General features: G+C 42.7%; 1 protein-coding gene across 3 annotated transcripts; it reads left to right on the top strand.

The window, feature by feature from the left end:
• Positions 1 to 348: 348 nt before the first annotated feature.
• LOC109900657 (mitogen-activated protein kinase kinase kinase 7) lies at positions 349 to 25,978 on the top strand. Of its 3 annotated transcripts, none has more exons than XM_031837058.1 (17): positions 349 to 550; positions 2,822 to 2,932; positions 3,053 to 3,118; positions 3,338 to 3,383; positions 6,547 to 6,685; positions 7,334 to 7,458; positions 8,831 to 8,959; positions 9,484 to 9,614; positions 9,868 to 9,949; positions 10,078 to 10,202; positions 10,495 to 10,642; positions 13,780 to 13,860; positions 17,956 to 18,023; positions 19,333 to 19,435; positions 19,752 to 19,813; positions 20,268 to 20,383; positions 24,403 to 25,978. In XM_031837058.1, the coding sequence occupies exons 4-17, from the start codon at positions 3,350 to 3,352 to the stop codon at positions 24,581 to 24,583; spliced, it is 1,524 nt and encodes a 507-aa protein (XP_031692918.1). In that variant the 5' UTR covers positions 349 to 550; positions 2,822 to 2,932; positions 3,053 to 3,118; positions 3,338 to 3,349; the 3' UTR covers positions 24,584 to 25,978. The 3 variants fall into 3 exon arrangements, with proteins under 3 accessions (XP_031692918.1, XP_020351975.1, XP_020351976.1); XM_020496386.2 differs by lacking the exon at positions 349 to 550 and adding an exon at positions 900 to 2,049; XM_020496387.2 differs by lacking the exons at positions 349 to 550; positions 13,780 to 13,860 and adding an exon at positions 900 to 2,049.

Here is a 25,978-nt window from a genome sequence, read left to right as displayed (position 1 = left end):
GATCAATAGTCTACTGAAGTTTCTGCCCCTCTCCACTGAGGTAAACTGGCAAATTTGATAAAAAAAAATAGGTTTGATATATACGGCGTACATAACATACAGACTTGCTTTCTTTTTCACATAATAGAAAATGTAGTGCATGCCGTCCTAGACCAATACACAATCAATCTATTTCACATGATTAGCAACATCTGGGCCTATATGCCTAATTTTTTTCTGGTTCAATGAAAGTCAATGAACTAAGTAGACCAGACCCAGCTGCTCTTGCACTGGTGTCTATTGGAGACTGATCCCATTAAGTAGTCCGGAACTGACATTATCTTTTTCAATGGTAAACTGCCTGAGTGAACGATCTTAATTCACCCACCACCTTTGACACTTTAATACCTTTTGAACTGTTCGCAGCCTAAGTAGGCTCCCCTGGGAAACGATGACCAAAACTATGGGTCCTACTCTGTCACACGTGTTTCTTGGATGAAGAGGGACTTTACAGATGTAATTGACATATGGGAAACAGCCTAATTGTATTTTGTCCAGACTACCATTCACAGTAAGTCACAGACACTTGCGTTTTTCAACTGTAGGCTACCAATGGTGGGGAAAGTACCCAATTGTCATACTTGAGTAAAAGTAAAGTAAAAGTAAAGATAGAAAATTACTCAAGTAAAAGTCACCCAGTAAAATACTACTTAAGTAAAAGTCTAAAAGTATTTGGTTTTAAATATACTTAAGTTTCAAAGTTAAATGTAATTGCAAAAATATACTAATGTATCAAAATTAAAAGTAAAAATATATTTTTTTTAATTTCTTACTTTAAGCAAACCAGAAGGCACAATTGTCTTGTTTTTTTTGCTTAATTGATAACCAGGGTCACACTTCAGCATTTGTGTTCAGTGAGTCCGCCAGATTAGAGGCAGTAGGGATGTTCTCTTGCTAAATGCGTGAATTAGACCAATTTTCTGTCCTGCTGAGCATTTAAAATGTAACGAGTAGCCTACTTTTGGGTGTCAGGGAAATGTTTGGAGTAAAACGTACATTGTGTAGTGAAGTAAAAGTTGTCAAAAATATAAAAAGTAAAGTATAGATACCTTAAGTACTTTACACTGTAGGCTACGTATACTGTTGACATTTAAGAGGCTAATAACGTTACTTATAGGGACATACATACGCATGCATTTATTGTAATATGGTTAACAATAACCTCGCATCCTTTTAATTATAGCGTCTCTACTTACAAAGTTGCATCTGCATGCCATTCGGGACACAAAGCTGGTGGGGCAGAATTCAGGGGAGCACACCCTTTCTGGAGCTGCTGCCTGTAACAACTGCGGAATAAAACAAAAGTCGTTTATAATGGAAGCAAAGTCGTAATTATAAAGTTGTATGTACGCGAGTCAGATGTTTAGAAAAACGCAGGGAAAAACGGTGGACACTTTGATTGTTTGAGTTTTAAATGTTGAGGAAATCAATCACCCCATGTCTCGAGCCACTACACCGGTGGTGCACGGTCTACGGCGGCGAAGGGCTGGCGTGATCAGGCCAGCAATCGGCCTAGTCAAGTGATTCCCAAAGTGTCAGATATAGCTTGCTCGCCAGCTAGCTAACTTGCTGAACTACTTTTGTCAACCAACGTCGTTGACGTCCCTAATGTGGCAATTGAAAGTTCCTGGTTTCAAATTGTGGCTACTACTAGTCATTGTTAATCGACTTTTTAACTAACGTTAGCAAAGTACCTTACTAGCTAGCTCAGCTACCAGTTGGCTATGTTGGACTGAGCTAGCTAGCCAGTAAACACAGCTGGCGAGTTCCAGTTTTTAAACTAGATTTATTTCCGTTTTAGGTCCGCCAGTGTCTTGGCAAGTTGTCATGTAAGATTATTTTTAATTTTCTTCGTGTAAGCGTCTTGCATATTATTATTTTTTACATCTTGGTTTTAATGAATAACTAATTAGCCAGTTAGCAATGTCTCTGCCATCCGCCGATATGATCGAAACTCCCCCTGGATATCCCTTTGAAGAAATAGATTATGTGGATATTGAAGTTGAAGAGGTAAGTAACAAATTAGCTATCTCAACATTTGATTGGAACGTGAGGGATCCTATGATGCAGAAGTTGCCACAGTGCGTGATATCGAAATTGTCATGGTTGCTAGCTCTACCATTGTTAATCTACTTTTTAGCTAACGTTAGCAAACTGCCTTACTAGCTGTCTAGTTAGCCCAGCTACCAGCTGGCTATGTTGGACTGAGCTAGCTAGCTAGTCAACAAACAGCTTGCTGGCTAGGTGTGAATCACCCCAGCATGGGGTGTGATGTTGGGTTTGAATCACCCCAACATTGTGAAGTTGTATGGCTCATGCAGTAATCCGGTAAATCAGCTTTTTAACTATGCATGGAATATTTTGTGTATTATGGTTTTGAAAAGGCCTGGGAATTAAATTACCATATCTATCTCACTAATAGCTATGCCATTCATCAATTATTGTGCCATAGACGTTATGGAGAATGGTCAGTTAGCTATGCTCCAAATCTATTTGACAGGTCTTGTTTTGATTGTAGCTAGCTAACTAGCTGCAGTTCCCCACAGGTGGGCCCCACACATCAGACCCCTCCATTAGATCAGCTGACGTTGACTGTCTGCACACAAGAGTTTGATTGATATGCTGGATTGTGTAATGGAACTTGTCCACAACAACGGTGTTAGCTTGGCTAATTCCTAAAACACCCAGATGGAAAGTGTCATTAGTAGGGTCATGATAATAATAGACAAATAACATTGCATCCAACACACTTGGCTTATGTCATCTACCTGTTATCTTTCAGGTTGTGGGGAGAGGTGCATTTGGTGTTGTCTGCAAGGCCAAATGGAAAGGCAAAGACGTCGCAATCAAGACAATAGAGAGTGAATCTGAAAGGAAAGCGTTCATAGTTGAGGTATTGTCACATTGTACTGGGATACTAGTAGAGAGATTCTGTAAAGTTATGGCAGGGCAGTTTATTACAACCCAAAGAGATCCTTCTTGATTCTCTTCCCTCCTCCTCTCCCCTCCCAAGCTGCGACAGCTTTCGCGTGTGAATCACCCCAACATTGTGAAGTTGTATGGCTCATGCAATATTCCGGTAAGTCATCTTTTTAACACACTGATATTTCAGTGTGTTGTTGTAGCCTATGATTTTTGCCAGTTGTTGTAAATACCTTGGAACAGTGGGTTGTTACTGCTATTGGTGTTTCTACAATAAAATCAAGGTAGACAAATGACCAGAACATCGTGGGATACTGTATACCCTAATAACTAGATTTTTTTTCCCATTTTTGACGGCACAAATTTTCCGATCTAGGTCTGCCTGGTGATGGAATATGCTGAAGGGGGGTCTCTGTACAATGGTGAGTCCCTTGACGATGATGTACGCAAGCCTACTACTAGGCTTGGGCATTATCCAGATTGTCGTACCTTCATACAGACCTTGTGCCATCCTAGGATATGAACACAAGGGGCGCTATATTCAAACCCCACTGAGTCTGTAATCTGAAAGTTAGCAATACTAATAAGTACACTATATATACAAAAGTATGTGGACACCCCAAATTAGTGGATTCAGCTATTTCGGCCACAAAGGTTGCGCAGAGATGTATAAAATTGAGCACACAGCCACGCAATCTCCGTAGAGAAACATTGGCAGTAGAATGGCCCATACTGAAGAGCTCAGTGACTTTCAACGTGGCTTTGTCATAGGATGCCACCTTTCCAACAAGTCAGTTTGTCAAATTTCTGCACAGCTAGAGCTGCCCCGGTCAACTGCAAGTGCTGTTATTGTGAAGTGGAAATGTATAATAGCAACAACGGCTCAGCCACGAAGTGATAGGCCACATAAGCTCACAGAATGGGACAGCCAAATGCTGAAGAGCGTAGCGCTACCTGCTCCAATGCATAGTGCCAACTGTAAAGTTTGGTGGAGGCATGACAAAGCGAGATCCATACAGAACTGGTCAAGATCTGTGTGGAAGAACTTGACTGTCCTGCACAGAGCCCTGACCTCAACCCCATCAAACACCTTTGGGATGAATTGGAATGCCGACTGCGAGGCCAGGCCTAATCACCCAACAACAGTGCCCAACCTCAATAATGCTCTTGTGGCTGAATGGAAGCAAGTCCCCGCTGCAATGTTCCAACATCTAGTGAAAAGACTTCACAGAAGAGTAGATGCTGTTATAGCAGCAAAGGGGGCACCCAATTCCATATTCATGAACATGATTTTGGAATGTGATGTTCGACAAGCAGGTGTCCACATACTTTTGGGCATGTAGCGTACATTTAACCTCTTAGCTAGATTACTAAGTTAGCAAACCAGTTGCACAACTGCAGAGCATTTAGCACATTTTAGATGATTAACTTAATAGTTATAAGATATCTAGCTGGCAAACATTTTGTTTTGAATTCCATATTGTAACCAGGCCACCTGGCGCATGCTGCACAACAATGAATGAGTGACAAAAGCATCCGGTCTCTCTTTGTTGTCTGCTTGTAAACAAAACAACGTGATTGGAGACTACCAGTAAGCTTCATCATGAAAAAAATGTGACGAGTGAAATGAAGAACGCGATCTGCTTTATCTCCTAACGTATTGCACACATGACCTTGATGGCAGGTATTTAATCAAGTAGCGACAAATATATATATATATATATATATATATATTTTTTTAAAGCTTCAAAGAAATGGTTTTTGCCGGTATTGAGAAACCATCCTGTGGCTATTTCCAAATTCCCTGGTATACCGCCCAAGCCAACCTACTTCTCTACCACACACATTGACATGGCTTGTAAATTTGTGTAAATACATGCCATGTCAAACAAGTGGAAATATTGCAATCAATGTCAATTACTCCAATACCCAAATGTAAACTATGCTCTTATTAACCCTTTACACTCGTACCCTTATACATGTAGAAAATTGCAGATTTGGGCGCTAATAAGCACCTAAATTGGAATGTAGTGGCTGTACAGTGACATGCTATAAGTTACATCAGAGTTCAGGCTCTGCGCTTCAGTGTTTTATGGGTTTTGAATTACAGCCATTCTGAACTTGAGCACAGCTTACGACAACAAGTTGCCCCCATCCCTCCTGGTATTTGGGCAATTTTCTTGTTGTCTTAGTGAGGGAAATTCTGTAAATTAAGATGACTTGATGTAATGTGATGTTGAGGATTATAATAAATACAGTTTTGATGTCAAACACCCTTGAGTCCAAATGTGCACATCATAACTCATGTCATATAGTGTCAGCATTTAGGATCACTATGTTTGATGTACAGTTACAGATGACGTGTTGTCATATCCCGGGTTGTTCTGAACAGAATGAGCCCCTATTTGTTTATTGTGAAGAAAATTTGCCAAGGCGCACACACCTGAATGTACTCATGACTCAGTTCTATGACCTCTTTCTCTGAATTTCCCTGTGAAAGCCTACCACTGTAAGATTGTATTTTATAATTTAGCTAGGCATGTTGGCAATAGAACAAGCTTTCAAATCATGCCCATCAGACCCAGATTGCGATGTTATAATGGACTGTTTTTGGAATGTATCCAGAGTATTTTCAGATTTCGTTAATGTAAATGTAAAATGTACACATCAACAGTGCAATGTTTTGATTCAGTCTTGTGTGACGTTAACTGTTGTCTTCACCTTTTGGTCTAATAATTTCTCTGTTATCTCCTAACTGTTCCATTTAAATGTTGCCTCATCCATATAGGTCAATTCCCAGGAGTGTAAAGGGTTATTACTATTGACATGATTCCTTAGATTGGTCAGTACTTTCACAATGACCTGTTACGTAGTATTGCAGAGTTAGGAAGTGTTCATGGATCCGTTACCAGAAAGGGGTTCAAATACATGTGTATTTGAGTGTGGTAATTTAAAATACTTTTTTAAAGTACATCGATTAAATGCATTGGAGTGTTTGAGGCAGTGTTTTTGACTATTTTCAAATATATACATTAAAATATTAAACTACTTGTCTTTAATAAATAAAATCATAATACTTACATTCAAGTATGTGAAATTGAGGTATTCAAAATAGTATTTGAACCCAGGTCTGACTCTTACCTGTACAAGCACTTTACCCCCTTGTATACTTTTCTACCTCTGAATCTCTGTCAAAGTTATTTAAAGTTGGTGTTCTTAGTTGTGGTCGTCACAACTTTGTTTAATGCTTGAAACTATAACTTTGAAGGTATTCTGTATGTGTGTGTGTGTGTCTGCGTGTGTGTGCACGCGCATATTAGTAGTAAACAAGGAAAGTTCTCCCTGGTGAGGACATTTCCCAGGTCCCCACAAGGACTTAGGCTTAGGGGTTAGAGTTATAGAAAATATCATTTTGAATGGAAATTCCTTTTATGTTCCCACAAGGATAGTAAAAAATTGGTGTATGTGAAAGTGTGTTTGCACTTGTGGACTTTTATGGCTATGGAAGTGTGCGTATGTGCATGCAGGTGTGTTTTGTGTTTATTTCAAGGTGTCTGTGGTAGTGACTGTGTTCTCTGTCCACAGTGCTGCATGGTGCTGAACCCCTCCCCTATTACACTGCTTCCCATGCCATGAGCTGGTGTTTTCAGTGTTCCCAAGGGGTCGCCTATCTCCATGGCATGAAACCAAAGGCTCTCATTCACAGGGACCTCAAGCCACCCAAGTATGCTCCTCCTCACCACCCCCCCTCCCTCTCTTGTTTCACTGCCAATAAAGTGCCTTGCTCCCCCACTCAAGGTGTCATTTAATAGTTGTGTGTGAAATATTATATTATGCAATAGCATCAGAATATTTGTGTCTCTTTATTAACCAAAATAGCATAGTTTTATTATATATTTTGAATAAGAATAGTCAACGGACGGGCTCCAGTCGTCTACGTGTAAAAGTATTTGGCTTCTGTTTTGTTCCATTTCTGTTCAATCTGGCTTCAGTAGTAAGGCCTTAGTGTTTTCATAGTGTGCCCCTGACTGAAATGCTTAGAGTAGCTGTATCGGCTCCAGAGGTTATATATTTGGCTCTGACGGAAAAGACTGGAACCTAACCTTCACGCTCTTTGTGTGACACAGCGGGTGTTGCCAGACTGTGGTTGTAAAGTTATCTGACTTTCCTTTTGTATGCATAAAAATAATCTGACTAGCTGTATTCCCTTTTTTTCATGTTTTTTTTATTATTAGAAATGTTGGCTTTGAAGCTAAAGTGGATTTATTATGTGTTTTGTAACCCATTTAGACCTCAGTAGCCTTTAGTTACCCTTACGTTGTCTCTCACGTCACTCATTTGAGTGGATCTTTTGTTTACTTGTTTGTTTCAGCCTGCTCCTGGTTGCCGGTGGCACCGTGCTGAAGATATGTGACTTTGGGACAGCGTGTGACATTCAGACCCACATGACCAACAACAAAGGAAGTGCTGCTTGGATGGCCCCAGAGGTGTTTGAAGGCATGTATGAACATCATGGCAAATGTTTGGAACACGCCAAGGGATGCCAGTCCCATCTGTCTTAGAAAGTGCAAATTGGACTGACTCTTTAAGAACAAGGGTATCTAAACAAGTGTAGCCTTTCATAAATGTGTTTATCTAGAGTGCATTGATTGTCAGTGTTTAGTTATGTGATGCTACTGTTGAGAGCAGTGTTTATACAGTAGGGCTTATGGAAGTGATCGTTAATTGTAATGGTGTGCCACTTTGGCTTTATCACTTACTTGATCACTGGAAGTCACCCCAAACACGTAGATGCCACCATTTCTCAAAGCCGGATTAATCTAACACTTGTTAGCATTCTGTTAATTTCCATTCATTCATATCTTGGGTGGTATTTATTATTAATTATTGTGGTTGTACACACAGATATTTAGAAGTTGAATTGAGGGAGAGATGCAGCATATTGCAGAGACGGTTTCGGTTTCATCCCAAAGAGAATGTAGCATTTTAGTCTATGCTCTCAGCCGGTAGTTTAATGCAGGATTTCCCAAACTCGGTCCTGGGGGGCCCCCTGGGTTCACATTTTGTTTTTTGCCCTAGTACTATTCAAATAACCAACTCATCATCAAGCTTTGATTATTTGAATCAGCTGTGAAGTGCTAGGCGCAAAACAACTATACATGCACCCAGGAGGGGCCCCAGGACCGAGTTTGGGAATCCCTGGCCTAATGTACTTTGTTTTACAAAACACATTGAGGCAGCCTCTTGTCAAGGGGGTCAGGAGGAAATGCAAAGGTAATAGTAATTATCTTGTTTAATGGAGTAACATGAATAGTCATTATCTTGTTTAAGGGAGTAACATGATTTCCATGCAATTTAAACAGCTCACATTTGCCCCCAGAATGACCTCCCTAAAGCTAATTTGCATCACGGGGAGAAATGTTATTACAAAAGGCGTTGGCAGCAAAGCAACTTTAAATCTGAGTTCCAAATGACACCCTATTCCATATATAAATAAAGGTGAGAAAAAAATATACAGTGCATTATGGGCCCTGGTCAAAATAAGTCCGCTAAATAGGGAAAAGGGTGCCATTTGGGACACAACCCAAACGTCTGTGTGAAGAGTAGTTTAATTCCACAACATAGCCACAGTAATTAAGCATCTCAGGAGTGGCCCTGAACTAAAATTGCCTCCTTATTTTCATCACACATATGTTCTTAAGGTGCGCAGACCAGATGGATGCTCCTGTGCTTTCCCAAGCACATCCCCCTTCTCCCCAACACTCCTCACACATATTAACCATACTTTTTTAAGAGTTACTTTTCATCAGCCAATCAGAGCAATCTGAAAGGCCCTGAGTGGAGCTGTTTCTCTCATATGTGCTTTCAGGCAGCAATTACAGCGAGAAGTGTGATGTGTTCAGCTGGGGCATCATTCTCTGGGAGGTGATCACACGCAGGAAGCCCTTTGACGAGATTGGAGGGCCGGCCTTCCGCATCATGTGGGCTGTGCATAACGGTGAGTCTAAGAGGAAGTAGGTGGGGGAGCTGAATGAGTTAATCTCTGTGCTGACATGTCAATCACCCTGGCGTCTCAGAGCCGGCTGCCCAGTGAGACCTGCTGTGAGATTAAATGAGTTACGAGGCTGACGGGGAAGCGCAATTAAAAAGACAGACTCACCTGTATAGCGCTCCCTGCTGTTCCCTCCGTCGCACAGTAGAGTGATGGAGCAGAATGCTAACGGAACACGGACTGTCTGAGAACAGGAGCACACCTGGGGACACGACACTACTGCGTCTGTCATTCCAACAAATTAGCGGTGCCACCACAGCAGGGGCTTTCATTTGCATTAGATTGGAAGTGTTTACTTGTACTGAAATTAACTTTCTGGAACTTGATTACATTTTTAAAAGATTGCGTTTGTATAACCTTTGACCTCGCCATTTTATTGTGTTTGGGTGTTTGTATTCATAGTGATAAATGTTGACGTAGTGCGTATTTATTATTATTATTATTTCTCTGTTTATATTGATAATGTCCAGGTACCCGGCCACCGCTCATCAAGAGCCTACCCAAACCCATTGAGAGCCTGATGACCCGCTGCTGGTCTAAAGACCCCTCTCAGAGACCCTCCATGGAGGAGATAGTCAAGATCATGACCCATCTTATGCGAGTAAGGCCCTCCTACACTCATACTTATAGAGATGCATTAAATGAAATTGAATGCCTTACCAAGATAGCCGCCCTGCAGACAAGTGATCTCCACAGTGTCCATTCCAGTGTTCTTTTGAATTCCATGCCGACACCGATTCTGGATGCAAGGAGGACTCTTAACCATTGTGTCCTGTTCTCCGACTGCTTGTCTGGTCAGATGGTCAGTGTTGGGAATGTTGCTGTTACGTTTTCTGTCAACCTCTCTTTTCCAGTGCTTCCCAGGATCTGATGAACCCTTGCAATATCCGTACCAGTCTTCAGATGAAGGACAGAGTAGCTCGGCCACCAGTACAGGTAGCTACATCTATATTGTTGAAATAGTGGAAGCTTTTATTATCTGCTTTAGTTTTATGTACATAAAACATCATGGACGTAATGTGGAAATATCTCACGTCTCACCACCTCTCTATTGGGTATTACAGGTTCCTATGTGGATTACACTTGCAACAGCAATAAGAGTGACACAAACATGGAGCATGGGGACTCTCCAGGGAGCAACGACACCATCAAGATCACACCTCAGTTTGCACATCAGTTCAGGCCAAAGGTAACGCAGCAACCTGTACTGGTACTTGGCTTGCCATGTCTATCACAACCATTAAATCTGAACAATTTACTTTGTCAGGTGTCTAGGTGAGAGAAGGTAGACAAATTAATGCAATTAGCTACATTTGTGTGGATATGAACAAAATGATTTAAACAAGCATCATATGACAGTAATCACGGTCATTTTGACGTAATCATCAGTGCACAAAATGTAATTGAGACTTTTTGACCACACTGAATAAGTAGTGAAATGTATTGTAGGCCAAAAGTATCTGTTTTGTCTGTGCTCTCAGGTAGACCCGTTGTGGAGCCTGCCTCTGTCCAGAGGGAGCAGTGTTGAGAGCCTGTCGGAGCGAACACACAGTCTGCTGCCCTCAGAGAGCAAAAGAATGAGCGCAGACCTGTCAGAGCTGGAGCACAGGGTGCCTTTCGCTCCCACAGGTAACGTCAGAATCGACACCCTTCACACACCCCAAAATGGATTATACAAGTGTAGGACTACATATTGGACACATCACACACTTCTAGAAGAGAAGCAGTTCATATTTACAGTAATGTTACGTCAGCTAATGAAGTCAGCTTTATTTCAGTACGAGAGAGAGCATCCTACGCCATTAAAGCTACTATCGGGTTGGCAGGTAGCCTAGCGGTTAAGAGCGTTGGGCCAGTAACCAAAAGGCCCAACCAAAAGGTTACTGGTTTGAAGCCCCGAGCCGACTAAGTGAGAGAAAATCAAAACTATGATAACACATATCGAATCATGTGGTAACCACAAAAGTGTTAAACAAATCAAAATAGATTTTATATTTGCAATTTTTCAAAGTAGCCACCCTTTGCCATTATGACAGCTTTGCACACTCTTGGAATTCTCTCAACCAGCTTCATGAGGTAGTCACATGTGTTTCAATGAACAGGTTTGCCTTGTTAAAAGTTAATTTGTTGAATTTCTGTCCTTAATGTGCATTTGAGCCAGTTGTGTTGTGACAAGGTAGGGTGGCTACATAAGATAGCCCTATTTAGTAAAAGACCAAGTCCATATTATGGCAAGAACAGCTCAAATAAGCAAAGAGAAATGACAGTCCATCATTACTATAAGACATGAAGGTCAGTCAATCTGGAACATTTCAAGAACTTTGAACGTTTCTTCAAGTGCAGTCACAAAAACCAAGTGCTATGATGACACTGGCTCTCATGAGGACCACCACAGGAAAGGAAGACGCAGAGTTGCCTCTGCTGCGGAACATGTCAGATTGCATCACAAATAAATGATTCACAGAGTTCAAGTAGCAGACACATGTCAACATCAACTTCTCAGAGGAGACTGTGAATCAGGCCACTACTAAAGGACACCAATAATAAGAAGAGACTTGCCAAGAAACACGAGCAATGGACATTAGACCGGTGGAAATCTGTCCTTTGGTGTGATGAGTCCAAATTTTAGATTTTCGGTTCCAACCACCTTTTCTTTGTGAGACGCAGAATAGGTGAACGGATGAGGAGGTGGTGTGGGGGTGCTTTGCTGGTGACACTGTCTGATTTATTTAGAATTAAAGGGACACTTAACCAGCATGGCTACAACAGCATTCTGCAGTGATGCGCCATCCCAACTGGTTTGGGCTTAGTGGGACTATTATTTGTTTTTCAACAGGACAATGACCTAACACACCTCCAGGCTGTGTAAGTGCTATTTGACCAAGAAGGAGCGCGATGGAGTGCTGCATCAGATGACCTGGCCGCCACAATCCCCTGACCTTAACCCAATTGAGATGGTTTGGGTTGAGTTGTTCTGCAAAGTGGAGGAAAAACAGCCAACCATGTGCTCAGCATATGTGGGAACTCCTTCAAGACTGTTGGAAAAGCATTCCTCATGAAGTTGGTTGAGAGAATGGCAAGAGTTCAAAGCTGTCATCAAGGATAAAGGGGGGCTACTTTGCAGTGGTGTAAAGTACTTATGTAAAAATACTTTCATGTGTTACTTAAGTAGTTTTTTGGGGTATCTGTACTTTACTATTTATATTTTTGACTACTTTTACTTCACTACATTCCTTAAGAAAATATTGTACTTTTTACTCCATAAATTTTCCTTGACACCCAAAAGTACTCGTTATGTGAATGCTTAGCAGGACAGGAAAATAGTCAAATTCACACACTTATCAACCGAACATCTCTACTGCCTCTGATCTGGCGGACTCACTAAACGCACATGCTTAGTTTGGAAGTTGTCTGAATGTTTGCGTGGCTTTCCGGTTTGCTTAATATAAGGAATTTGAAATTATTTTTTACTTTTGATACTTAAGTATATTTTAAACCAAATACTTTTATACTTTTACTCAAGTAGAATTTTACTGGGCCACTTTTACTTGAGTAATTTTCTATTAGGGTATCTTCACTTTTACTCAAGTATGATAGTGGGGTACTTTTCCCACCACCACTACTTTGAAGAATCTAAAATATATTTTGATTTGTTCAACTTTTTTTTTTTGTTGGTTCCGACATGATTCCATGTGTGTTATTTCATAGTTTTGATGTCTTCACTATTATTCTAAGATGTAGAAAATAGTACAAATAAAGACCAATCCTGGAATGAGTAGGTGTGTCCAAACTTTTGACTGGTACTGTTAAGTTGCTTTGGATTAGAGTGTCTGCTAAAATGACTTCAATGTAAATCATGTCTCCCTGTCTGTCAAGATGCATTTCATCTGCTTTCATCTCTGAGGTGATTCCTCATGTAAGCTCCTCCATATGCCCCTCAGCACTGGTGCCAGTCATCTCCCCTCCTTCATACAGATCTAAGGCTCAGGCTGAGCTTTATAGACAGGCAGCCCAATTATGATCTTTCTTCCACTAATTGGTCTTTTGACCAATCACATCGGATCTTTTTCAGAGCTGATCTGATTGTTCCAAAGACCAATTAGTGGAACAAAAAGATCAGAATTGGGCTGCCTGTCTAAACACAGCCAGAGAGAATGCCTTTCATCATTCATCATCTGCCTTGTCAAAATTAAGCTTCCAAGGCATGAGTAAGCTACAATTAGCCTCAGTCTCTATTTGTCAGGGTTTTTCCTCACGCTTTCTTTTCAGCTTAATGTGAGACTGTTTTCTGTGAAATATCTTCAGTTGTCTGTCTTATTGTATAGAATTATTTCACATTGTTGATGCTGTACATGGTATATCATATGAATATTAGTTTAAAATGTAATATATTTAGCTTTATCATCTGTTTATCTTCAGTGCTCCTCTATGGTTACTATATTACAGTATTCGGTGCCATCAATATGGTTTGATCAATTTATTTTATTCCAATTATCATACATATTCTATTGGTACAGTCAAACAGTTGCCTGTCATGTCTGTGCTGAGACTTCCTATGCAGCATCGCTAGCACTGTGTTGTGAAACTAACCAACCAACCTTAGGACAGGATGCATGTTGCCTGTGCATTGTGCATGTATGTGCTCTGCATGTCAATACAGTCCAGAGGGGAGCGAGGAGAGAGCAGCGTCTGACATGTATGCTCCAGCTCTGGGCCCTCTCTTTGTCTGCATGTGTACGCCAGCTATGTGTGTGTATTTGTTGCAGCACGTCCCCAGTATAAACGAGGCCACCGTAAAACGGCGTCATTTGGCACCATTCTGGACGTTCCCAAGATCGTCGTCACAGGTACCAGTGCGGACTACCAGGCTACTTGGTACCCTGGGTATAGCTGGCTTGGCTGAACTGAATCAGTGGGTTGCTTTGACACTGCTGGGCCTTTAGTGTCTGTTACTCCAGGTCTCACAGGCTACAGGGGTGCTTGTAGTCAATGCGTCTCAAATGTCACCCTATTCCCTATAGAGTCCCTGTGGGCCCTGGTCAAAAGTAGAGTACTAAATATGGAATAGGGTGCCATTTGGCATGCAGTTCTTATATTCTGCCTTGACACTTTACAATTGAATTGAAGTAAGGGGATATTATTTAGTAAGGGGATATTACCACCAGTGATGACTCGATACAAATCAGTATTGAGGCTATGGATGATGATAAACCTGGAGTAACACACGCAGATCTCTTTTTCCTCTGTCTTTTGTGGTTTTGTTAGACGTTAAGAGGGACATGGGTTACACATGGTGGCGGTCTTATCGGTGTTTCACCCTCCAGGCACAAGATGCAGATCAAGCTGTTTCGATTCACACAGATCCATCTTTCAATCAACATATCTAATCCAGATTCATGGATGAATCCAAACGTGTTAGCCTGATGTGCAAAAACATTAGAATAGGCTGTTGATTAAGGCGCACGTCATCAGGTTATTTTTATCATCATGCCATCAGAAGGGGGGGGTGAAATGGATGTGATAAGATTAATAACTCATGGCCCTGTCTGTTTCTCAGATGTCCTTCTGGCTTTGCTGTAGGCATGCAGGGAGTAAATCGGTTGGCTTGGCTTGCTCTCTCAGCTCGTCCTTGTCTTTCATGCATAGAGGACGTCTGTTAAAAGCTTCTTTTTTTTCTCTTTGCATCCATTAACTTGGTCGATTTGATTGATTGACCTCACATTGAGGGTCACAGCTATTATTACCACCCAAGATGAGGATGAAGGAAACGGGGACAGCAGCACTGGATTTCAAACAAATAAAGGCCTTTCTATTTAGGAAGGAGGAGCTGCGAGAGACATGTTGAAGGAGTAGTTAATTAATCAGTGACTAAAGGAGAGGGCTGACATAAGGGGATATAGATGTAGATGTGGCACACCTAGATGTCACTCATTTCTTCAGTTCATTTGAACCCAGTCTCCATTTAGTAGTTTAATTAGTATGAAGCATTTCTCAAGTTTTTTGAAGTTCTGGGTTGGCATCCTAAATAAAATGTCTATTCAGTGTTATCATAGTAGGGTGGGACTTCAAATGGCTATCCTCGCTAGCACCTCTGTTGCCATATTGTACATACTTGACAGCAGCAAAGTATATTATTTTTACACGCAAAATAACAATCACACAATGACAGGACCTTATTCTGATCTACAGCGCCTTCAGAAAGTATTCACACCACTTGACCTTTTCCACATGTTGTGTTACAGCCTGAATTTAAAATAGATTAAATTGAGGTTTTATGTCACTGGCCTACACACAATACCCATAATGTCAAATTGGAATTAGGTTTTTAGACATTTCTACAAATGTTATTAAAAAGAAAAAGCTGACATGTCTTAAGTATTCAGCGCTTTTGTTATGGCAAGCTTAAATAAGTTCATGAGTAAATAAGTTAATGAGTAAAAATGTCACAAGTTGCATGGACTCTGTGTGCAATAGTGTTTATGATGATTTTTGAATGACTACCTCTTGTACCCCACACATCTGTAATGTCTATCAGTGAATTTCCAACACAGATTCAAACAGAAAGACCAGGGAGGTTTTCCAATGCATCGCAGAGAAGGACACCTATTGGTAGATGGGTAAAAATAAAAACATTGAATATCCCTTTTTCTGCATGGTGAAGTTGTTAATTACACTTTGGATGGTGTATCAATACACTCAGTCACTACAAAGGTACAGTTGTCCTTCCTAGTGGTGTCCGTCCTCTCCTTTAACTGAACTAAGGGATTTCACCATGAGGCCAATGCTGACTTTAAAACAGTTCCAGTTTAATGACTGATAATGGGAGAATTGAGGATGCATCAACATTGTAGTTCCATCACAATACTAACCTGTGTGACAAAATGACAGAGTGAAAAGGAAGCCTGTACAGAATCAAAATAATCCTAACATGCATCCTGTATGCAATGAGGCACTTAAGTAAAACTGCAAAACCATTTGGCAAAGAAAGTAACTATGTATTGAACACAAAGGGTTATGTTTGGAGCAATAACACTTCACTGAGTACCACTCTTCATATTTTCAAGCATGGTGGTGGTTGCATCATGTTATTTGTATGCTTGTCATTGACTTAGGACTTTTTTAAGATCAAAAGAAATGGAATAGATCTAAGCACAGGCAAAATCCTAGAGAAAAACCTGGTTCAGTCTACTTTCCATCAGACACTGGGAAACAAATTCACCTTTCAGCAAGACACTACCCTAAATCAGAAGGCCAAATATACACTGGAATTGCTTGCACAGATGACGTTCAATGTTCCTGAGTAGTAAGATTTGAAAATGACTCATGGAATGATCAACAACCAACTTGACAGCTTGATTTTTATTTGATTTTTTTTCAAAGAATAATGTGCAAATATTGTACAATCCAACTAGAGACCAAGAAAGACTCCGCTGTAATCCCTGCCAAAGGTGATTCTTACATGTGTTGACTCAGGGGTGTGAATACTTATGTAAATGAGATATTTCTGTGTGTTAATTTTCAATACATTTTCTAACTTCCATTTTGAATTCCGGCTGTAACACAACAAAATTTGATAAGTCGAATGTGTATAAATACTTTCTGAAGGCACTGTATAGGCCTAGAGCAACAACTACTGCAGTGACAAATTAGCATTTGTCTCAATCCAACATTCAGTGTATTGTTTGTGTGTGTGTGTGTGTGTGTCTGCCTGTGTGTAGTGTCTTTGTTTCTGAGTTTTGTGCAATAAGGGAGGTCAAGGTAGTTTTAGATGTTCGCTTCCATATCATGTAAAAAGTTATGCATTCACAATTTTGTAGTTTAGAAAGAAAGAAAAAATCAGTTGTTGAGGGTATTGTTTAGTTAGAAATGTAACTTAAATTGTCCCAAATGGTTTTTTTAATGGTTTCCACCTTAAATATTGCCCTTGTTGCAGTAGTTCAAATGTTGTATGGGTCTGGGATTGATGCCAAGGGGTGTGCGGAGGGTAAAAAAAACCTCCCAGTGCTCCCATCGCCAGAAAATTCCCAGCAGCTGAATATTCAGACTCTGAAAACAACCAACTCAGAAGACATTGTTCATAATTCTCCAGCATAGATCGAACTAATAATACTTCTAACTGCCAGATGGCTATAATTTCACCTGTTATTCTGACAATGTCAGGCAGGTCAGAGCCAACCTCAGGTTTATCTTGGCTGGGGATGAAGGAGTGGAGGCAGGTCAGAGCCAACCTCCGGTTTACCTTGGCTGGGGATGAAGGAGTGGAGGCAGGTCAGAGCCAACCTCCGGTTTACCTTGGCTGGGGATGAAGGAGTGGAGGCAGGTCAGAGCCAACCTCCGGTTTACCTTGGCTGGGGATGAAGGAGTGGAGGCAGGTCATAGCCAACCTCCGGTTTACCTTGGCTGGGGATGAAGGAGTGGAGGCAGGTCATAGCCAACCTCCGGTTTACCTTGGCTGGGGATGAAGGAGTGGAGGCAGGGTGCAGATCAGGGCCAGACCAGACCTGATTGTGCTATTCAGCACAGGACCCCCTGCCCGTTGGCCTTTGCTGGGCCTCAGACAAGATGTGCTATGAACCCTAAAATACCCTAGTTTCCCATCACCAGCATCCCTTACTCACAGCCCCCCCCCCCAAAAAAGCAGATCTGCACAAACGTGACACAGTGAGGCCTAGCTATTCATGTGGTAGGTGTGTGTGTGTGTGTGTTGTGCTGTGTTAGTGTGGGGGTTGAGGGGGATGACTACTACGCTATGGTCATGCTATGGGCATACCAGAGCACATGTGACTGGCCAAGGAGTCGGGGGTTAAATCTGTGCAAATGTCCTGTCTCTGTGTGGCTCTGTGGTTTGGATACCCCACTTTTCACAGACCTCAGACAGACAAGTCCCCCTGGAACTGTGTCTAGGTTTTAACGGTTCCTCTATCTCTCTATCCTGTCCACAGCCACCTGCGAGGTGCAGAGACGGAGATCTGTACAGGACCTCCCTGGGGTCGGCACAGAGTCCAGCCAGGTAAGATGCTCTACAGTAGGACGGCCAGGAAAGATGCTCTACAGTAGGACGGCCAGGTAAAATGCTCTACAGTAGGACGGCCAGGTCAGGTGCTCTACACTAGGACGGCCATGTCAGGTGCCCTACACTAGGACGGCCATGTCAGGTGCCCTACACTAGGACGGCCATGTCAGGTGCCCTACACTAGGACGGCCATGTCAGGTGCCCTACACTAGGACGGCCAGGTCAGGTGCCCTACACTAGGACGGCCAGGTCAGGTGCCCTACACTAGGACGGCCAGGTCAGGTGCCCTACACTAGGACGGCCAGGTCAGGTGCCCTACACTAGGACGGCCAGGTCAGGTGCCCTACACTAGGACGGCCAGGTCAGGTGCCCTACAAGGCCTGGATTGACTAGTGTAACACCGTACATAAGCCTTTCACAGAGGGAGAAATGCATGTTATGAAAGCTTTCTCAAAAGCTTTTTTGGTGGTATCGTATCTTTTCTCTCTCTCTCTGAATTGCATTGCATTTTAACTGGTCGTGTTTTGCTTCCTCGGAGAATTTGATGCATGCTCGATCAAACATGGTGTCCAATGGCGGAAAAGCTAAGTGATGTAATGGAGAATGTCACTGTTGCGAAGATGAATATGTTCCAGGTGTAGAAAGAACATTCTCTTGTCTCCCTGTGCATTTCTTTTGCAGTAGCAAAATTCCTGTTTAGTTTAAAGATGAAGTAGACTCTGGACTTGTATTGATTTATATTTGTATTGTTCTTGTCTGATAACCTTGTGCAAAAAAGGTATCTGTGGAGATCAACTCGTGAGTTCCCAGTAGTTGGACGGAGTGTTTTCCTCTGGTTTTCTTACATGTTTCTCTCTTTCGGGAGTGTGTACATAACCCCAGACAGACTTAAGACTTTGTTTTTCACACTTTACTTGACAAACTATACGTTGTTTCACCCCACTGAAAGAGGCTCAGGATTCCCATGTGGGTTTTTGTTGCCGTTTGAAGCTGTGGGAGGACAGCTATAATAATTGTTGACTTTGCTTGAGGTTCTGGTGTTTTGTGTTCAGTGGACAAAAGCAATAGCGGTCCTGTATGGCTCAGTTGATAAACCATGACGCTTGTAATGCCAGGATTGTAGGTTCAATTCCCAAGGCCACCCACTCGTAAAATGTATGCATGACTGTAAGTTGCTTTGGATAAAAGCGTCTACCAAATGGCATAAATTATTATTTAAAGGGACATTTTGTGGACATGTGTTTCCACCTCTGATCTTCTACGATTGGCTGTATGAGTGATTGACAGTGTTGTTGGCCTGTTACAGGGGAGCCGGAACAGCAGCAGGTCATCCAGTCCCAGTGTGAGGATGATGCCGCCTGATAAGACCAGCAGCAGAGGCTATAGCTTCTCTCCCGATGACCCCACAGGTACAGTAGTATTGGTGGCAGGTAGCCTAGAGGGTTAGAGCGCTGGGCCAGTAACCAAAAGGTAGCTAGTTCTAATCCCCAAGGCGTCAAGTTGAAAAATCTGCCCTTGAGCAAGGCCTTAACCCTAATTGCTCCAGGGTCACCGAGTTGGGATATGCAAAAAGATATGCAAAAAGACAAGGGTCTATTTCTGTTGAAGGACTTCTGGTGTCTATTGATAACTGAATGCCTGCCCAGTGGACTCAGCTTACACCGAGTCCACTACTGTCACTGTCAGAGCAACAAAAAAACACGAGTCTTGCTCTCTCCTGCCCAGATACCAACGGCTCAGACAACTCCATTCCCATGGCATATCTCACTCTGGACCACCAGCTGCAGGTAGGGAATCATTTCATACCGGACCTCCCTTGTCCCTGTCCTGCTAATGTTAAGCATTATTTTATACCACGATACATCTTGTTCTCACTCCCATCCCATTCAACTGTTTGTGTGGACCTGTCCAAAAACAATATGGTGTCACAGTGAATCTTGATTTTTTTTTTTTACGTGTGGATATGCTATTTTGTTTTAATTGAAATGTTGATGTTTTCCCCACTCAAAGATGATTTCAACGACACTGCAAATGGACTAATTCAATTAGGGCAGGATAGCATCCTTTTCTCAGAGGTTATCTAAAAAGAGGAATGTCTGTATAAATATCCACTGGCAACGGCGGTGAGATATTTTGTATATTTTTAAAAGCTCAGATGAATCTGATAAACTCTAAAATGTATTTATATCATCTAACTGGATATATGCTTCCAAATCAATTAATCGCATGGTTTATTTTCAGCCCCTCGCTCCTTGCCCAAACTCCAAAGAGTCCATGGCTGTGTTTGAGCAGCACTGTAAAATGGCCCAGGAGTACCTAAAAGTGCAGACAGAAATCGCCTTGCTGATCCAGAGAAGGTAAATAGTGAACATTTACTTTACCTCTCCATCTTGTAGGGCAAGCGTTCAGCCACCACCAAAGGGCTGAGGTAATGCTCTGTTCTTTCATTCTGTTAGCGCTCCAGAGTTCAGTGTAATTAACTCTAGTCTGTACTGTAGGCCCTGCTGAATGTGACCATACACATCTATAAGTATAGTTTTATATAGAAGAGAGGCAGGGTGAGTGTAGACCGTTAGCTAATGAGAACATGAAACCCAAAATGAAAAGGCATCTGGGCACCAAGCATCCAAGCCACAAAGACAAAGACAGCTGACTTTTTTTATTAAAGGAAATGTCAATATCTGGAGGCCTCACAAGATTCATTGAAGAACGTCTGCGCGGTACAAGAAAAGGCACTTTGTGCATCATACCTTGTGGCCCAGCGTATTGCTAAGTGCAACAACAACAAAAACACCAGCGCAGAGGATCTCATACTCCCTGCTGCGATTGATAAATGCACTGAAATCTTCGTAGAGTCAGCCTCAACATACTTAAAACTATACCCATATCCAATGACACTATGAGGAGGAGAATCCAGGACATGTCTGGGGACATAACGTGCCAGACATCAGAGTACATCAGTGCAAATTTCCATTACGCACTGCAGCTTGATGAATTCACAGATATAGCTAACCATGCAATTCTAATGGTCTATGTCAGACACGTCTGGGATAATAACTTCGAGACGCAGTTCCTTTTTAGTGTCGATTTGCCCACCACCACCACTCCAGTCTTTAGCACAATGGATATGTTCCTGGGCTCCGTGGGACTGGCCTGGGATGGGTGTGTCAGTGTGACCACAGATGCTGCAGCTGCCGTGACGGGACAGCACTCTGGAGTAGTAAAGCGGATCCTGAAGAGAGCACCGAGTGCGACGTGGATCCACTGCTTCCTACAAGGGGGGCTTTGGCAGTGAAGGACATCATGTCTGAGCTCCACGCCACTCTCCACAATGTGAGTGAAAAGTGGTTGTTTCCAGGCCTTCTGCAGGGATATGGCGAGCGAGCACCAGCGGGTGTTTCCAGGCCTTCTGCAGGGATATGGCGAGCGAGCACCAGCGGGTGTTTCCAGGCCTTCTGCAGGGATATGGGGAGCGAGCACCAGCAGGTGCTTTATCATGCAGAGGTCCACTGGCTTTCCAGGGGTAAACTGCTGGGTTGCTTTTATGAGCTTCAAACATTTCGATTGTGAAGAATGGCTCTCGCAAATTGCCTACCTGGCAGATATTTTTAATCATCTGAATTCGCTCAATGTGTCAATGCAAGGGAGGGGTGATAATCCATTTTAACAGAGGGACAAACTGCATGGCTTCCAGATGAAGCTTACCATTTGGGCAAATCATGATTTTCGAGATTCAGAATCTGATCAACATAAGGCACCGCGACACACTGAAAAATAAATAGTTAAACAGCATCTTGTCAAGCTGCAGGGAAGGTTTTGCGACTACTTCCTGGAGGAGAACAGGAGACTAGACGACTGGACCCGGGACCCCTTTTGAGTGGAGATGGGAAGCGTCACGTTGCCAAGTAATGAATAGGATCAGCTGGTGGAGCTGTCATTTGATAGCGGACTGAGGATGCACTTCCTGGAAATGACACTGCCATTCTGCTGCAGCGTAATGGGAGAGTATCCTGCTCTCACCTGTCATGAGTCATTAATAAAGAATTCCTAATGATTGTTGTTTCTTCTATTTTAAACACTGGTATGTGTTACTGAGTCTGATCATTTATTACACCCCACCCCTGAACTGGTCGCCTAATTAAATGGCTTATTCTCTTGAATTGATAATACATGTGTTCTCAGTTAATATGGCTGTGGAATGACTTTCTTTAATACCATAATTGAGTCTATTTTGCAAGTGAAACCTGCCCAAGAAGGCAGCTGCAATGCAACATTACAAAATGTTATCATCAACAGTCCATAATATTGGGTTGTGACTTAATTATGACTTTCAAATTTGGGTCCCCAGACAAAACCAGTTGAAAACCACTGGTGTACAGAATCATTGTTCCCTCTAAACCACTGTAAAATATATTTTCATTAAATCAAAAATATTGTATTTTCAGCTGTTTTGAAGCTGGTTTACAAAACCAAAAGTAGATGACACAAAAACAAAACTTAAAGAACAGGAAGCATAGAAATGGGGCACAGAACAGATACCGGGGAACAGTGGGTTATCTGCCCTGTTCAGGGGCAGAACGACAGATTTTTTCCTTGTCAGCTTGGGGATTCGATCCAGCAACCTTTCGGTTACTGGCCCAACGCTCTAACCACATGTCTATGTGAATGTGGTCGGGGTCACCCAAAAAGTTACATATTGCAGCTTTAATGGCATATCCCTTTCCTTTTTTTCTTGTTGTCATTCTGTATGCTTTTCTCTCCTCTCCGACACCTTTCTTTTTAATCTTAGTCATGTTTATTTTCTTATGTAAACTGCACTGCAATTAAGTTTTCTGTATTGTAAAGTGCACCATTGTGGCACATGTAAAAAAAGAAACGTCCTCTCACTGTCAACTGCATTTATTTTCAGCAAACTTAACGTGTAAATATTTGCATGAACATAAGATTCAACAACTGAGACATAAACTGAACAAGTTCCACAGATGTGATTAACAGAAATTGAATAATGTGTCCCTGGACAAAGGGGAAGTCAAAATGAAAAGTAACCGTCAGTATCTGGTGTGGCCACCAGCTGCATTAAGAACTGCAGTGCATCTCCTCCTATGGACTGCACCAGATTTGCCAGTTCTTGCTGTGAGATGTTACCCCACTCTTCCACCAAGACACCTGCAAGTTCCCGGACATGCCTGGGGGGAATGGCCCTAGCCCTCACCCTCCGATCCAACAGGTCCCAGACGTGCTCAATGGGATTTGAGATCTGGGCTCTTCGCTGGCATTGGCAGAACACTAACATTCCTGTCTTGCAGGAAATCACTCACAGAACAAGAGGTATGGCTGGTGGCATTGTCATGCTGGAGGGTCATGTCAGGATGAGCCTGCAGGAAGTGTACCACATGAGGGAGGATGATGTCTTCCCTGTAACGCACAGCATTGAGATTGCCTGCAATGACAATGAGCTCAGTCCGATGATGCTGTGACACACCGCCCCAGAACATGGCGGGCTCTCCACCTCCAAATTGATCCCACTCCAGAGTACAGGCCTCGGTGCAACGCTCATTCCTTTGACAATAAACGCGAATCCGACCATCACCCCCGGTGAGACAAAACCGCCACTCGTCAGTGAAGAGCACTTTTTTACCAGTCTTGTCTGGTCCAGCGACGGTGGGTTTGTGCCAATAGGCGACATTGTTGCCGGTAATGTATGGTGAGGACCTGCCTTACAACAGGCCTACATGCCCTCAGTCCAGCCTCTCTCAGCCTATTGCGGACAGTCTGAGCACTGATGGAGGGATTGTGTGTTCCTGGTGTAACTCGGGCAGTTGTTGTTGCCATCCTGTACCTGTCCCGCAGATGTGATGTTCGGCTGTACCGATCCTGTGCAGGTGTTGTTACACGTGGTCTGCCACTGCGAGGACGATCAGCTGTCCGTCCTGTCTCCCTGTAGCGCTGTCTTAGGCATCTCACAGTATGGACATGGCAATGTATTGCCCTGGCCACATCTGCAGTCCTCATTCTTCCTTGCAGCATGCCTAAGGCATGTTCACGCAGATGAGCAGGGACCCTGGCCATCTTTCTTTTGGTGTTTTTCAGAGTCAGTAGAAAGGCCTCTTTTGTGTCCTACGTTTTCATAACTGTGACTTTAATTGCCTACCGTCTGTAAGCTGTTAGTGTCTTAACGACCGTTCCACAGGTGCATGTTCATTAATTGTTTATGGTTCATTGAACAAGCATGGGAAACAGTGTTTAAACCCTTTACAATGAAGATCTGTGAAGTTATTTGGATTTTTACGAATTTTCTTTGAAAGACAGGGTCCTGAAAAGGGGATGTTTCTTTTTTTGCTGAGTTTGTGTAAATTATACCAATCTATATCTCCAGGAAGGAGTTGATCGCTGAACTGGACCAAGATGAGAAGGACCAGCAGAACACGTCCCGCCTGGTCCAGGAGCACAAGAAGCTGCAGGAGGAGAATAAGTCTCTGTCCACCTACTACCAGAAGTGCAAGAAGCAGCTGGAACTGATCCGCGCCCAACAACCGAAGAGACAGGGCACCTCATGATGATCCACAAGCTGGCCCCTACCTGGCTCATGCTGCAGAGACACAAACAAACTCTCCCCATGTCATATCCCCTGTTCTCCTCCTCTTCTCTTCCTCTCCTCTACTGATCTGGGTCACCTGTAGTCTGGTCTGAAACCCAAACCTCTACTGTTCTGGGTCACTTGTAGTCTGGTTTGAAACACTAAACTCTACTTTCCCGGGTCACCTGTAGTCTGGACTGAAACCCAAACCTCTACTGTCCTGGGTCAGCTGTAGTCTAGACTGAAACCCAAACCCTACCTGCAAAGCATTTGCCGCTATCTCTCTCCTCCTCCCTCTGCCCTATGTTAGCTATGATCTCAACCTAGGTGCCCCTGCCCACCAGCACCTGGGCCCTGTAGGTTCCAGTGGATCTTGTTTTACCTTGTACTGTAAAGAGACCTGTGTTTTACTGTATACCTGCGTGTTGCGTCAGACACACTGCTGATAACATGGAATGGACAATAAGGTGCACTCAAGCAGGCTGTTATGGAAAGTCTCTGTGTCCATATGTATGCACATCTTTACAGTATATTCTTTGATTGCAGACCAAAACAATCAGCATCTATCTACCCTCTCTCTCCATAAAGCGCTGTAGTCATGAGGTTGTGATTGCCCTAGGTACAGTGAACACAGAGGGCAGAGAAGTGGGCTTCTAGCCCTCAATGGTCAGCCATCCTTTGGGTCAGAAAGGATGCTTCTTGAGGTGTGAGTCCTGTACAGTAACCTCCTATTGCCTTGTGTTCCACAGCCTGATGGAAGGGGAGGCCAGTGAGGGGTGTGAAATATGTTTGTCTCTATTGCTCTCAGGGCCCCTCGGACCCTCCCCTGGGCTGCCTGGTCCGTGTGTGGGTCCTCCTCCCACAGTCCAGTCCTCCCGTTGGTTAGTCTGACCCTGACCTGTCTTCCTTACTGGCTAGTGGCCATGTGTCCTTGAGAATGTGAAAAACAAAGATGGACGTGTGAGTTACGTTCAGAATTTGGCGTTTTAAATCATTACGAACTGAATTTATTTGACTGTGAACACTAAGTTCTAAGTGTGTTTTTTACCCTCTTAGGCAGAAATAGCCACTCTTGTATCTCTTGTATCTCTTGTATCTATATAATGTAGACGTCTCCGTTCTCGCTCCTAGTTTTTATGGCAGCCTCACAGAAGAAATCCACCACAACCTGACAACCTATCTGAAACTATTTAATGTAAGTTGCATTCATTTTAACGGTGGATGTATTTTAGATATGCCTTGCATATCCATGATGTGTCTGTGGATAAAAAAAAGAATGTCTTGACACAAGCAAAATATGAGACTTTATTTTTTCAACCTGCTTAAGTAAAATAAACTTTGTACGAGGTTGAAAGTGCAACATGTTTAATCAAGA

This window comes from Oncorhynchus kisutch, linkage group LG12, assembly GCF_002021735.2.
Source record: "Oncorhynchus kisutch isolate 150728-3 linkage group LG12, Okis_V2, whole genome shotgun sequence".
Classification (NCBI taxonomy): Eukaryota; Metazoa; Chordata; class Actinopteri; order Salmoniformes; family Salmonidae; genus Oncorhynchus; species Oncorhynchus kisutch.
This window is presented reverse-complemented; position numbering and strand designations above follow the sequence as displayed.